General features: G+C 51.1%; 1 protein-coding gene across 1 annotated transcript; it reads right to left on the bottom strand.

Moving 5' to 3' along the window:
- Positions 1-7,916: 7,916 nt before the first annotated feature.
- Positions 7,917-11,013, bottom strand: LOC119112781 (uncharacterized). Its single transcript, XM_037237060.1, has 3 exons — positions 10,838-11,013; positions 9,094-9,247; positions 7,917-8,704 (listed from the first exon to the last, which is right to left on the bottom strand). The coding sequence occupies exons 1-3, from the start codon at positions 10,975-10,977 to the stop codon at positions 7,994-7,996; spliced, it is 1,005 nt and encodes a 334-aa protein (XP_037092955.1). The 5' UTR covers positions 10,978-11,013; the 3' UTR covers positions 7,917-7,993.
- Positions 11,014-14,598: the final 3,585 nt, after the last annotated feature.

The following is a 14,598-nucleotide window of genomic DNA, read 5'->3' as shown; positions in this document are numbered from 1 at the left end:
AGGTGCACAGCTGTTAAAACAGTGCAACCGTTTTCAATCCTGGTACTGTGCATTTATTTTTATGTAACTACGTGCGATTACTTTCGAAGTCCTAGGAAACATCTTGGTGATTCTACAGATGGATTTATAGCAGGGTCGATTTACAGGCGCGGCTTTTATGCGAACCCGCCTTGGCTCTGACATCATGACCACACAGACGACGTGCTGCCGTCCAAACACAATTATCGCCGTTGTCGAAGTCCAGCTTCAGTAGAACGCCGACCTTCCGCTGGCTGCAAACGTGATGTGAAACGAGCGATGGTGGGTTTGCACCCCAGCGTTTACATGATTAACAAGACCAAAGAAAGAAGCTCGTCCATTATCGCTAAAGAGCGTCATTTGTACATTGACAACAGAGTGTCAGACTGGTTATTGGGCGACCGTGGCGTGGAGTTCTATGGCACGCTTAAGGCCTTTCGGCACTTTTCCGATAAGGGCCCAAAGCAAAACAAGGCCGTTGAATCGGCATCCTAATACTGGCATGGCGGGGTTAGAGTGCTAGTAATACATTCTACCTTGGAAACAATCCGATTCAAAATCCATTCCAGCAAAAGGGGCATTCTCTGTTAACGAAAACGGACGGATGATAGGGGCTAACAATGACAATATGAAAAAAGGCCACGGACATGCGCAGGCACTTTTTGAGCCGTATGATAACATGACGCCCTGGAATACAAAAATTTGGGTCAGCAACGAAACGAGATTAGACTGGCAGCCCACCATGGGCAATAGACCCAATGTCGCTAGCCCTACGCCTTTGCGAGACAGCTGAATCAGTGACACTAATATCACGTTTAGCCCGCCGAAGAAAAGTGTCTGGAGTCACGGGACAGCGACAAAATCCGGAGAAAATGTCACGCTTTGCTGAGACCTCCACGGTGACATCGGTGCACGAAAGGCTCACCTTGCCAAATTATTGTCATATACATGGCATTACCACGCTACTTCTTGCAACATATTCATACATGGCATGGCTTTAGATCCATCCACATCATTCAGGACTTTTGAAATGTAACGTCATCATCAGCCAAACATGTACTTTACCGGCGGTCCTGTGGGCCTAAAAGAGCGTTACATAACCGTTAAGCATGCCCTGTTCTGTATAACATGTTAGATGTGTCCCTAATTAACGGTTCACAAGCCCCATCGGTTTCGGTACGTGAAGCGAACGTTTATTCGCGCTACCTTTTTGGGACGGGTAAACAAAAGCCATTGATCAAGCCTTGTTTCGAAATATTTTAAGGCCAGTACGGAGAACGTTATCTTGTTATGAACTAACTCTTCACCGTATATCCTATGATATTTACAGACAACGTTCGCTACTGATGCAGCTTGAATTCAATGACCAGAACGGCTGTTTAGCATCCGTTGTCTTGCCAAACATGAAAGATTTTATGGTTTCAAGATTTCGATCATCACTTTTCCTATAACTGACGACACCGGAATTTAATCATTTGAAGACCCGAATACATGATTTTGGACTTGCCCCACGCCCCTTTTAAGAGCGTGGGGCAAGTCCAAAACGTTTCCCCCTCCACCTTAGATCCATCAGTGTTCAATGACGCCACTTTATGGCGTACAGTCATTTGCAGATAGCCGCGGATGAAAAACTTCTCGGTGACCGGCACGCGGTGTAAACAAACATTGACGGATAGCCATCACGATAGCCAGATTCGCCCTGTTTGGTTGTGGTTTCTTTCACGCACATGTGTGCCTTCAATCACTCTCATCCAACAGAAGCATGCACTGCAGCTGAAAACAAATTTGAGCCAATCAGCAACTGGGAACGTCCGGAATTTAGCAATAGCTTCTGCCCGCGTTACAAGCCTTCAAGCTATCAGATCAGGTGCGGAAGACCCGCCGGGATTCATTGCGGACGAATATAGACCATGACGCATACCTGCCAATTTCTTCCAGTTTTAGGCAAACAACAGCACTTGGACCTTGTTTCTGCAATGCAGCACGAAACTGCATACCTTCTAATATGGACGTCAAGGTCAATATGCAACGTGCAATATGTCAAACTCCGGTCGGACGGCGCTACCTGCCTACCTCTTTGACGCTTGCTCACCGCCCTTAAAGCGGGGAGCAAACGGTGACAACGGAGTGGCTCTGCAGGGTGCTGTCAGTCCCTGCTGCGAGCGGTTGGAGTGCTGATCAGCTGTTCGAAACAGCTTTAATCACCAAAGTAATGGGTAGGCTAAGTAACGGTTCAACCGGCGCTATCGATTCTTGGCGCTGGGTTGAAGATGGTGGCTGTCCTGAGCACTATTTTTCAGTAGGTAATTTATTGCTTCTATTAATGTCGAACATATGTCTACGTGTCCATTGTAAAACAAAACATTGTCAGCATATCTAACCGCCACAACTTCTCAGTAAGGGCTGATGAGCATGACACGGCCCTAATTTCACGAAATCTCGGTCAATGCTGGCTAACACGGTTGGCGGTGGTGACGCTCCGGCCGTCTGCTGACGAAGTAGTCAGCGGTGTGAACGGTTGCCACGGTTGGCTCATGTCGCGATGGTTGCAGCCTGACCGTCACATTCGGTCATGGCGACGCTGCTCCGCCACCGTCTCGAACGCGCTGGCCACCGCTGTGCGCGTCACCACGGTCAGATGGTGACAGCACGGGCCGTCACAGCTGGTGCTGGTGTTGGTCTGGTCGTCACAGCCGGCGGTATTGACGGATAGGTCGTTGTAGATGTGTACATACTGAAGAGCGATACTCGATTGAAGTGAGCTTTCATGTCATCAAGTATATTATCGGTAGTTAACAATTTGCCACGTCTATTAAAAGCAGGTTTGCTGTTGGCAGATGCTGTGAATATAGTGGAGGGTCAAATATAATGGCCGATTGGGTGTTGGTTTTGCTATAGAAGTCAGTCTAGGTGTGGTTATTCAAACTCTGCTGTGGCATGCTATCGGCCATATATTCAATTAGGTTTGCATAAATGTTATAGAAGCGGATAGAGAGGATGATAATTGGGGGAAATGGATGAGTCTGACAACTTAACACAGGCTCGAGCGGAGGTCAAATTGACTCCCACACCACGAAGGTTTCCCCAGAATGATTTCTAAACGGCGTGGCGTAGCCGCGCCAAATTTTGCATAGCTGTAGACAATTGAATAGCTGATCGTTTATCATGAGAAAATATAGATGTACCTTGTACGGTTGCTGAACTATGAAAGCTCAAAGTCAGACCATGGTTTCAGCGAAGCCAATTTCGATGGAATCTTTCAATCAGATCAACCAACGGAGTGTTAAACGAAGCCATACATCTCTAAAATGTTTTCTTAGGTAACACAACATTGACACTAGCATTGACCTAGGGTAAGGTATGAAGGTCAGACCAAGGTCAAATCAACCTAATTTATTGGTCTCGGCCGTGCTGTATGGGCTGATTTCTGGTACTCATTTCGAATATATTGATAGCAGGAACCGTATCATACACCTTCTATGGACTTCTGATAGGTCAGAATAGGTCACTGACCTAGATTGACCCACGTCAACATTTTGCTTTTAGGAACATGCTGCCTAGCGCAATATTTGTCCCTTATTCAAATGCAAAACTCAAAGCAGTCTTATATCATTTTGGTCACCATGGCCTTTAAAGGTCAAACAAGGTTACTTATCTTAAATTTCTGCATGAAATTTTGCTTAGAACAGTTGCCTAGGTAATCAGGGCCCTTAAGAGACCATTCTGGAATTTGACCTTGGCTGATCTGATTTGACCCGAAGGTCATGATTTGGGAACCTTAAAATTCGACCTAAATGAGTTCACGTACAGGTCAACACACCCTGTGAATTTGGTGTCTCTAGTTCTCTTAGTTCCCGAGATCTCAGGGGAGGGGGTCAAATTGACCCTCCTTCACACGAGCGAAGGGTATCCAACCGGCCACCCAAGCGCCTGTGAAGGTCAAACAAAGACACTGATCTTAACTGAGCGTGTGAAATTTCGCTTAGAACAGTTACCAAGATTCTAGGGGACCTTTGGAGACCAATCCGGAATTTGATCCTGGCTGACCTTATTTGACCCGAAGGTCATAACCTAGGAGCCTGAAACTTTCACCTAGGAGAGGTCATGTACAGGCCAACACACCCTGTGAGTTTGGTGTCTCTTAGTTCCGAGATCTCAGGGGGTCAAATTAACCCTCCACTCGAGCGAAGGGTATCCAGCCGGCCACCCGGGCGTGTGTTAAATCTGAAAACCCGCAGACTGGTCGTTTATTGATACTAGTGGGGTTATTACATCCCACCAGAGTTTAAATACTGCAGAGAGTGTACCACGCGTAAAGTACTTGGTTCCAAACTGTGGAAGGCTGGCGGCTGATATCCTTTGAGAATCTTAGCCCACGCTCGAGAAGGGCATCTGACAGCCCCCCCCCCCCCACCCCACCACCACCGCGGTGGTGTTTCTTGGATGACTTGACAACCTGTAACGATATCATGCTGATGTCTTCAGTAGCTGACTTAATGGTCTTCTTAACCATCCGGTAAGTTTTTTTAGCACTTTCCAACAGGTGGTGACCAAAGGGTGAAGTTTTTAAGGCAAGGTACCTAGCTGAAGGCCATGATAGTCAGTGTTTTTGCCGTATGGACAATACAGTTTATCGGCTGGTAGTTGGGGTGTACTACTTATTTGTTTGTACGTGCAATCAAATTTGATGCCAGCGATGTCAGGTCCGATTATGACTGAGGTTGTGGGATCATGTCATCAGAAGTCAAACTACGTCAAACATGACCAGTTGTCCTTCGGTGTGCAATTTATGGCACATGCACTTTCCAGGATGATTCATTATGAACAACCACATCAACGCCATGTTGAAAAGCATAGTGTGACGAATTACAGGTAACTCCTTGGGTTGATGTTACACTGGGTCAAAGAAGTGTGAAACATATGCACTGCTACGCATATTTTGTACTGTGCTACGTGCACATTTATCTTACTGGGGCTTAGTTATTCTACTATGTCTTGGAGAACACTCACACCTATAAGAGTGTTTTGTAATAATCCATCGCATCAACATCAGTTGGGTTGGGAATTAGAAAACGTCTGTTCGGATCGCTAGGGTCATTTTATGACCATGGCATTACTAAGAGCGGGTAGCCGTGAGTGTCAGACCAAGGTTAGCGTTGTCCCCCTACCTCGGTGAAAGTTCCCGCTGCGTGCCTGCTGGCATTTGCCAACAGTCGACATTTGGTTCTCCTGATGTAAATCCTGGCCACGATCCTAACCGGCTAGATCAGCATTGTAAACGCTGGAAGATATTAATATTTAGGACGTGCCCGGCGGTCGGTTGAACATGATCCCGCCCGGGTGGCGGAGGTCTATTTGACCCCCTGAGACTTTAAAAATCAGGTGAGCTAGAGTCACATCAATCACAGGATGGAAAGGCGAGTATTTTAAAACACTTTGTACAGCATGGAGATCCCCATGTCACAGCCTTCTGATGAAAAAGTTCGATACGGATAAACTTCTGGTCGGTGGCTGAAGATCCCTCAGACCTCCTTATGCCACGACGTTTAACCTAGATACCTTGACTTAGCAAAAGGTCACTGATGTTTATTTCAGGTCAGTAACTTCATTAAACATTCAGAAATCACATTGACTGAAAAGTTGTGAGATTGTTTTGATTTCAATATCTTAATACATATCAAAGGCTACCCTGAGCGATGACCTTCAAAAAGTGTAAATCTGATTCACTCAAGGTCAATGTCCTGTTCTGACACTTGTGTGACTCAAAGACTACCTTCACTGACGTCCCTGTGATCGGAAAAATCAAAATGAGCGTCACAAACTATTAAAAAAGCAAGGTTTCCAGTTAAATAGCTTATCGGGTTTGACCTCGAAGTAACCTCCATATCTGACCCAAGGCCAGTGGAATTAGTCCTGCTCATAAATTCAAGTGTCTTGTTGTAAAAACCGTCTCAAAGGTGCATGACTTCGTCGAAGATACCGCTGTTGCATCTTAGTGAGCGGTCTCCTAGGAATTGCCTTCGCTGATCGCCATGGCCTGACCTGTCCTGCCACAGGTCAGCGATCTCACCAGTTACATCTAATTTCTCCCACCAAAAGACTGACGATTGAATTGCCTACCGCTCTGGAACGTTTGCCTTGGCTACGCCGCGCTGTTCGGAAGCTGTTATGGAAAACCTTCGGGGGTGGGGGGTGGGGGCAAATTTACCCCCACGCCACCGCGCACCGATGCATGACGAAAGCAGGATGCGTCGAATTCAGACCAAGCTTATCTACTGGTTGATTGGTCTCATCGCTTGCCGTATGAAGCACCCTTTCTCAAGATATTGTGTGACGTCCATGTATGGCCGGCCGACGGCTCACTCTCCATATTCGTCAGAAATCGCGTGATCAGTCCATGCTACGTCCAACAAATCGTTACAGCTCCAGCTACTGTTGCCTTAAAACTTTTAGAATCGGGGAGCTCTACCAGGTGAAAGGTATTGATATCATTGTCAAGGTTTCGAATGCTGCTTTGACCATTTGAGTTCGACCTTGTGATATCACCTGACCGTAAGATCACTGTGAAACTAGGTTTTTATGAGACTGTCCATTGAATAATACCACAGGTGTCCTGCTCGGCCCGTTGCCAAATTCCCCATGAAAGCACGCATCTGGAAGGGATTTGAATAAGCAATGCGGCTTACTGATACAGCATGGCCTCACATAACCTTGACTTAACAAGAAAGGTTTCAGCAGGTTTTGTGCTTTCGTTACGTATTGACCCCGGCAGGTGTAGCGGTAGACCGTGCCCCGGGACAGGGGGTCAGCATGTAAGCCGAGTGGGGCGATGATTCATGTCTGAGTGCGGAGAACAGTCACTGCTCGGGGCGGTGCGTTACCCTGCAGGCACGCCGACAGGGATGCGTCACGGTGGCGCCGGCCAGTCGCACGCAGATCGTGTTGCGGGTATGAGTCTTGGAAGGAGTGCAAGAGGTGCTGCTCGGGGCGCGTGGGGAGAGTCTCTCCCTGTCGGCGTCGTGTGCGGCAGTTCACCGTCGCGTGTGAGGCAGTCCGACCGATAATTCCTTTAATCATCAAATGCAGCAGGACTTAAATATTTTTTTTGATATGCGTTTTGCAGTTAAAAAGTGACACAATAAATGACACACCAGTTGTGTTCAGGGCAGCTTCTCACTTGACTTGGCCGGTGATACAATAAGCCAGACTGAGGTGAGCAAAACCTAGGTTTATTATCTCCGCACATAATCGCTCAGTTACCTTTTGCCATTCTTATTCACGCAATCGGTCGATTCGTCTTGGAGACACAGGCCTAGACAAAGCAATACTCCAGCGAGTGATGTGCGGTAAGTACACAGCGGCTGTAGATTTGAAAGGCAGCGTGCGGCATCATCCGACGAACTGGACCTGCGCATTCGGCCACTGAGTTCGGGGTACACACAATCACACTTTTCAATAAGTTCAAGCCAAAAACCTCCCATGCAAACCATTCGGAACAAGCTGACAAAGAACAAACACCAAACAAAACAAAATAACTGTCAGCAAAATGGTAGCTTGACCAGTTATTTGGCTTGCTGTTCTGACACACATTTTGTTCTTTAAGTTTTAATCCAACGCCTGACTTTTCTCCGTAGGCGCCCCTTCAGGCACGGAGCTGGGAGGGGGAGACGGTGGCCAGTCGCCTCGCCTTCAGCGGGGCCCGCCCGGCCGTGCGGTCGCTACAGGGAGCGTGAGAGGCGCGGCGACGGTTTCGCCGTCGCCACCGTCGGTCGTCCGTCGTCGCGCGCGGAGCTGCGCGCCTGCCGGCGGACCCGCCGTCGCCGCTGCCGGATGTCTGCTGGGCGGTGATAACGCTGGGCGGTGATGTCGCCAGCCCCAGGCGGCGCCTGGGGCTGGCGACAGTCAGCCGTCTCACGCCCGGGGCACGGGTCTCGGTCACGTCTCGTGGCCACGCCTCCGTCGGGTGTGGTCCCGGTCACGCCGTCTGTGGCGGTGCGTGCCAGATGGACTCCCGCGTTTGGCCCACGCACCGGGTCTTGAGCCAGACAACCTCTATGGCCGAGTACAGTTTCTGGCTCAAACCAGGAACCTCAAGGTCTGGTGGCAATAGTCGGTTCGGATCGTAGAGGAACAGATAAAATCCCATCTCCTGCATCTTCAGGAATATCTGATAAAGGGACTGGAAATAGTCCATGTGGTCCAGCAACGGCATATACTCTTTGAAATGAAGCTCGACACCAAGCTGCTGCACGTTTTTGAAGAGGGCTGACCTGTGCATGCGCTCCGTCTGTTGCTTCAGGACACCGTACTCGCTGTATTCCACGTCCATTTTCATGTAGTGGATCTGGCTGTGGGCGTGTCCCAAACGCTCAACTATAAAGTCGAGCGTTCGCGTCGATGCGCCAAGCTTTTTTACGTTGACTTCGTTATCGGCATTGCTCGCCGACCCGATGGCGTACTTGTAGAGCACGATGGTGCCGTTCTGGTTACCGGCCTTCTCGCGGACAAACGGGTCGAAGGCAAAGACGGAGCAGCCGAACCGTTCCATGTCCCAGTCGAAGGACCAGTCGGTGGAAATTCCGAAGGAGTAGACCAGACATTGGTTGGTGCCGAGGATGTCGAACTCCGGGTCCATACAGACGTACTTATGACCATCAGACCCAGCTGTTCGGTCCCAGAACCAAGTCTGGAAAGCCACAATAGACATTCAGTCAGCAATGCAGACCATTGCGCACTTGGTGACATTGCGCTAAAGACTTTTCACTACATACATTGCACTACACACAATGTGCTACATTGAAACATTGCCAGTTGGTTTTCATCATTGACCATCATCATCGACTGGATAGGCGGGGACGGGCAATCGTCCACAGGCATGTAAATGTTTCCAGGTGCGCAGCTACGCTCCGAAAAGGCCTAGTGTGACATCAAAAAATGCATCGAACACGCCCATGCACGCGTTATTCGCAAGACAGAGACGTCACGCACGACGTCAAATACTAAGCGTCACAAAGACGTTCGGCACACACACAACTGGCTGCAGCTGGATGAACAGCTAAGACGGCGACCACTCACTGTCTGACCGCCGAAGCGGGTGATTTTTCGACACGTCTTCTCGTGGGGCGTGGTGATATACGTGAAGAGGTCCCTCAGCACGGTGCGGCTGTTGTTGGCCATCGGTGGCAGGACGTTCACCCGCAGGTCTGGCCGGCAGACGGACTCGACTGGACTGGGGGGAGGCGCTGGTGTCAGCATGACTCACACCCGGAGTGAACCTTTCTGGAGGACTGGAGATCTCAGGTCAGCAGAAAATGTAGATTCTATCTAGTCAGGCGTAACATTCTATCGGACGCACCCAGCTGCGTTACGATTTGTGAGAATATCAGGCCAGAGAGTAGAATTACTGCTAAGGGCATGCCATGGTTTGATTGATATTGATTTCGACTTCGTATTCTACATTTCTTCACCACATAAGAAAACGTAAGGACTGAGCCAGTCCAAATTGCTAAGAACAAAACAGAGGCAAAAAATTGCGTATTTCCTTCCCGTGGCTCATGAGTTTTATCACTTTACAAGCCTTTCGATCTTAACGCTGCAATATTTCTGCGTATGACTGCTTTCAAAACGGCCACCACGAAAATTGCGCCGTAAGATAACTCTCCTGGGGACATCCGTAACGTGCTGTCATTCCGGCGCGGTTTGCTCTGACTGGCCCTCGCGTGCCGGTGAACTGTGAGGGCCCGATGTTATCCCGTCTACCACTGTGATGTGGAAGTTGCTGTCATTCCGGCGCGGTTTGCTCTGACTGGCCCTCGCGTACCGATGAACTGCCAGGGCCCGATGTTATCCCGTCTACCACTGTGATGTCGAAGTTGCTGTCATTCCGGCGCGGTTTGCTCTGACTGGCCCTCGCGTGCCGGTGAACTGTGAGGGCCCGATGTTATCCCGTCTACCACTGTGATGTCGAAGTTGCTGTCATTCCGGCGCGGTTTGCTCTGACTGGCCCTCGCGTGCCGGTGAACTGTGAGGGCCCGATGTTATCCCGTCTACCACTGTGATGTCGAAGTTGCTGTCATTCCGGCGCAGTTTGCTCTGACTGGCCCTCGCGTACCGATGGACTGTCCGGGCCCGATGTTATCCCGTCTACCACTGTGACGTGTTATCATTCCGGCGCGGTTTGCTTTGGCTGGCCCTCACGTACCGATGAACTGCCAGGGCCCGATATTATCCCGTCTACCACTGTGATGTCGAAGTTACCCTTCCATTATTCCAAACACGACAAGGAAAATTGATTGTGATTTGAGTGGGTTTTGGTATTGGAATATGCGCCGAATCGAATATTCTGTCGAATATTCGACCGTAAGGAATCCAAATATCTAAGCTCCAATTTGCATGATAGTACGCATTTCAGCTGGTTAGCAAATTGGTGGACATAAGGAAAGAGCAAGACGAGCAAACGAGTTGACTACAGCCAGTACGCTGCAGGCAACTGCATCTAGGACCGAAGCAGGCACATTATCATGACATATTCGCTTACGGTTGTATGACACGTTTGTGTACATTTCAAACCAATAAATATGCATAAGTGACATTCCACCGGTGTTGTGAAACATACTTGGATGAGAGGGCAACCAGCAAAGTTGCTGGTTAATGGTTGTGCTGAGGAACGCACGTGTGCTACGTTACTAGCTCCAGTACACCAAACCTTTTTTATGCAGAACGCTTCCAAATACGACATCTTGAGGGAAACTTCTGGAAGCCACATTTCTGCAACCATTGCGGCCGTGTTGCGCGCATATGTAGCTCATCAGACACTCACCTGTCAACATCGGTGGGCAGGCCCACCCTCTCCCTCTTCTCCTTTCGGCGTGCAGATAAAAGCACTTGAACAGCGCACATCAGGGTGAGCGTGAGGCCGAGCCTCATCAGGCGCGAGCGGGACAGGCTCCGGATGGCCATCGCAGGCCTGTGCGCGGTTTGCGCCCGACAGGCCTGGCCGACCCGCCGTTCTGCGCAGGGAGGCAGACTGCCGGCGCCACCCTGCACGGCGCCGGGATGAACGCGGCGTGGCAGACGGGGGTCACTGACTCCTGCACGTGCATGCAAGGGTCGCCGGAGGCTGGGCATTGCCGAGTCGGGCGGCACTGGCGCTCGGCCACGTCAGTGCGCGGAAGAACGTCCGAGGAGGGCCCCGGAGGGACGGGAGGGTGAGGGCTGGGAGCAGTTCACCAGACCCGAGCCGGCGCAGCGTGCCGGGGAAACAGAGACCTGCACCTACGCAACAGGGGCGGAGCCGTGTGTGCGGCACACAGCGCCCGTCACTGACATCGTGCGGACGGAAAGATGGCGAAGCGAGGCCCACGTGGCTGTGTTTAGGCCTGTGTCCCTCGCATCGTCTCGCTAGGTTTCAAAAGTGCGGTGGATGTGGGTAAAACATAATGATAGCAAATTAGCCTGCATGTATTGCACCGCATATTTCAAAGACGAGAATCCTAAGCGTGTTTCTTCAAATCGCTGTGTTTCCAAGTAACCGACTAACCACTTACCTCTTACTTTCACTGCCGTAAAAGTGTTCATGTCATGCTTGTGTGGTTTTGCTTTAACATGAGACACTGCCCATCTTCACCTGTAATCTTGCCCTTCCTTACACAGCTCAGATAAAAGGTAGCGGCAGGGATGTAAGAGAGGCAAGGCAATGGTTGCTACGTCTGCGCCAGAGATGGCGAAGCAGCGTCCTCTCGCTGCTGCGGTATGCAATAAAGGCTGGGCTACGGGGCTTGTTATGACAAACAAGTAGAAACAATATCAGTAAGACCAGCCGCATGCAATGCGCATTTACAGAGTTCAACGGAACTGCACGTCGTGCACGCTCCTTTCACGTATTTCCACACGTCGCTAACCCGAAGTGCGTCGAATCCTAACGGGAGACAAACGCGTCGAGAAATTGTCAACACGCTGCGCCGTTAGCGCATCATATCTTGGGAGCTGACACCACGATCCAAAGCGACGCCGCGCAATGCGTGGTGAGAATCGCGAACCAACAAGTGGGAGCAGCTGCTTACATACCGTGTGTTGCAGATGTTCCTGCCCTTTAGTCTAGGAAGTCCACAACGCCGCCGGACAGCGATGCCGGTAAGTTGAAGCGACGCCGCACAGTTACACGGTCACGATCGCGCGACAACACGTGGGAGCATCTTTTTGTGTACTTTGTATTTCAGATGTTACTGCCCTTTACGCCTAGGAAGTGCATGTCTCTGACATTTTCCAACGGTCTCGAATCCGATAGCATCAGTCGCAGCTCTTGCCAACACATAAAAAGCCGCCCGCAACCCCTGTCTGAGCCTGATCAAGTGACGCAAAAACAGCTGATCTGTTCACCCGACGGTGTTGATAAATCACAAGCAGACCGGTCCGGTCACGGCCGTGCCCCAGGACATCGGCTCACGGGATGCATGGCCCGAGGCATCGGCTCACAGGATGCATGGTCCGAGACATCGGCCCAAGAGATACATGGTCCGAGACATCGCCTCATGGGATGGCGGCCCTGAGACATTGACCCACGTGGTGCCTGGTCCGAGACATCGGCCCACAGGATGCCTGGTCCGAGACATCGGCCCACGGGATGCAGGCCATGAGACATCAGCCCACGGGATGACCGCCTGGAGCCATCGGGTCACGGGATGCCAGCCCCGAGACATCGGCTCACGGGACGTCGACCCAAGACATCGGCCCACGGGATGACCGCTCCTAGTGCTGGGGGTGCGCGCGCTCCTGACCACCACACGCGAATACGACGCTGATCTGCAGCTCGTGTCCCATGGCGGCTCCGGTCGGCAACCGCTCGGTCCAGCCGCAGCGGCAGATTCCCCCCGTCGCGGCCTGCACTGATGGAAGCCAGACCTCCGCCGCGTGAGACTGAACCGTCGCCTGACGGCTCTATTTCGCCTGACGCCAGGGGTCAGCACATTGTTTGCGTTGCGCCTCGCGGGCCGGGCAGAAATCTCGTAAGATATGCGCTTTAGCGATCGAGCAAAAAGCGAGCGACGACAATGCTAGATTGCCGCGTCGTGACACCTGGCAGTTCCCTCCCGCGATGTAAATCACGGATGTGTTCTCAGTGGACTCGGGGGACCCTCGGTGATAGTTTATTAATCGTAAAATCATCCACGGCTGTGTCGTTGGTGAACCGTCGTTTTTGTTCGCCGCTGGGCCCAGTGCACTGTCCCCACAAATTTATGAGGGCACATGGGACTAGGGATCGCGGTTCAGGGGTGCAAGCCGCGAGATTCAAGACATGTCCGGGTCATCTCACCGTTTTTGTCCGTTTCTGTGAAAAGAAATGTGCCGTCATGTCCTACGCGGGTTTATACGTTACCGGCGGCGTGCGGACGGCTTCCAAACATACGTCCGAGGCCGGATGACCGGACAGACCAACGGTGGTCTCCCGAACCACGCCGGACCGCACCGGACCGGACTGGACGGCCAGGCTGCCTGCCATTCTGCATCCGGCTGGTCCGGCCAGAGAGGCGCGCTGAGACGGGTCTCATGGGACAGAGAACACCAGCTGCCGCTCACGCTTTGTTGAAGCCGCAGGCCCCCACTTGAGCCCAGGCATCCCACTGGAGCCGCAGGCACGTCATTGGATCCGCAGCCCCCCCCCCCCCCCGATGGAGCCGTAGGTAGCCCGATGGAGCCGTAGGCAGCCCGTTGGAGCCGTAGGCAAGCAACTGAAGCCCGCACGGACGCCGTTGCCCTCAACAGCTTCTCACTTAAAAAAACGTCCTGCAAAAGTACGGGCTGCGTCGTCATGAGGCATTGCATGCGATAAGCGTAGCACATTCAACTGCATGGGTGACGTTTTGGCGGGCAATCCGGCAGTGTGACTTATACGATGAGCGTGATAGAACTTTGCACCCGTAACCTTCGTATTTTACCCGCGCTTGGATCTGTCCCACAGCAGGAGGTGTGTGGGGAGGCTGGGAGATATGGAGGAGGTGGGGCGTAACCACACAGCCAAGAAACGCTACTGACGAAGACGTGCCGGCAGGCAATGGTGAAGAAACGCCTCGGATGTTAGTGGCTCGTCTGCCAGTATCTGAGGTCTTAGCTACGGTCATCATTAAACATGAGTAATAATGACAAACAGTCATTCTGCTTACATCTTTCAAGAAGCACATCTGCCAATGCTGGTTCGCTGAAGACGTTTTGCATCATGAAACAAAAATGCTGTTAGGAGGCAGTTTCAGTGCAGGATCTTCTTTTTGCGTAGGAGTATGTGAGAGTGATTGCTACACCGTTTCTGGTTGGTGACATATGTTTTGTTGCCGCTGAGCCAGCTCAATCATGTGACACACGGTGTAATTTCGGCGTTGCAAAATATCCTGGGCCCGGTCTTAGTTTTTTTATAAGCACGTAGCGCCAAAGCTTAAGGAAATCTGTTCTCCAGGAAAGCGGTCAATGGAAACCCAACAAAAATGCTCCTTCTTTGTAATCAAGAATGGGTGATACCATGGAAAAGTACAGTTAAACGTGGCTACCCATAATGCAGCGGATGGCGCATCGGCCAGCCGCGGGGAATCT

This window comes from Pollicipes pollicipes, unplaced genomic scaffold, assembly GCF_011947565.3.
Source record: "Pollicipes pollicipes isolate AB1234 unplaced genomic scaffold, Ppol_2.1 Scaffold_7261;HRSCAF=8764_pilon_pilon_pilon, whole genome shotgun sequence".
NCBI classification, from domain to species: Eukaryota; Metazoa; Arthropoda; class Thecostraca; order Pollicipedomorpha; family Pollicipedidae; genus Pollicipes; species Pollicipes pollicipes.
The sequence above is the reverse complement of the archived record's forward strand: the minus strand, read 5'-3'. Positions and strand labels throughout refer to the sequence as shown.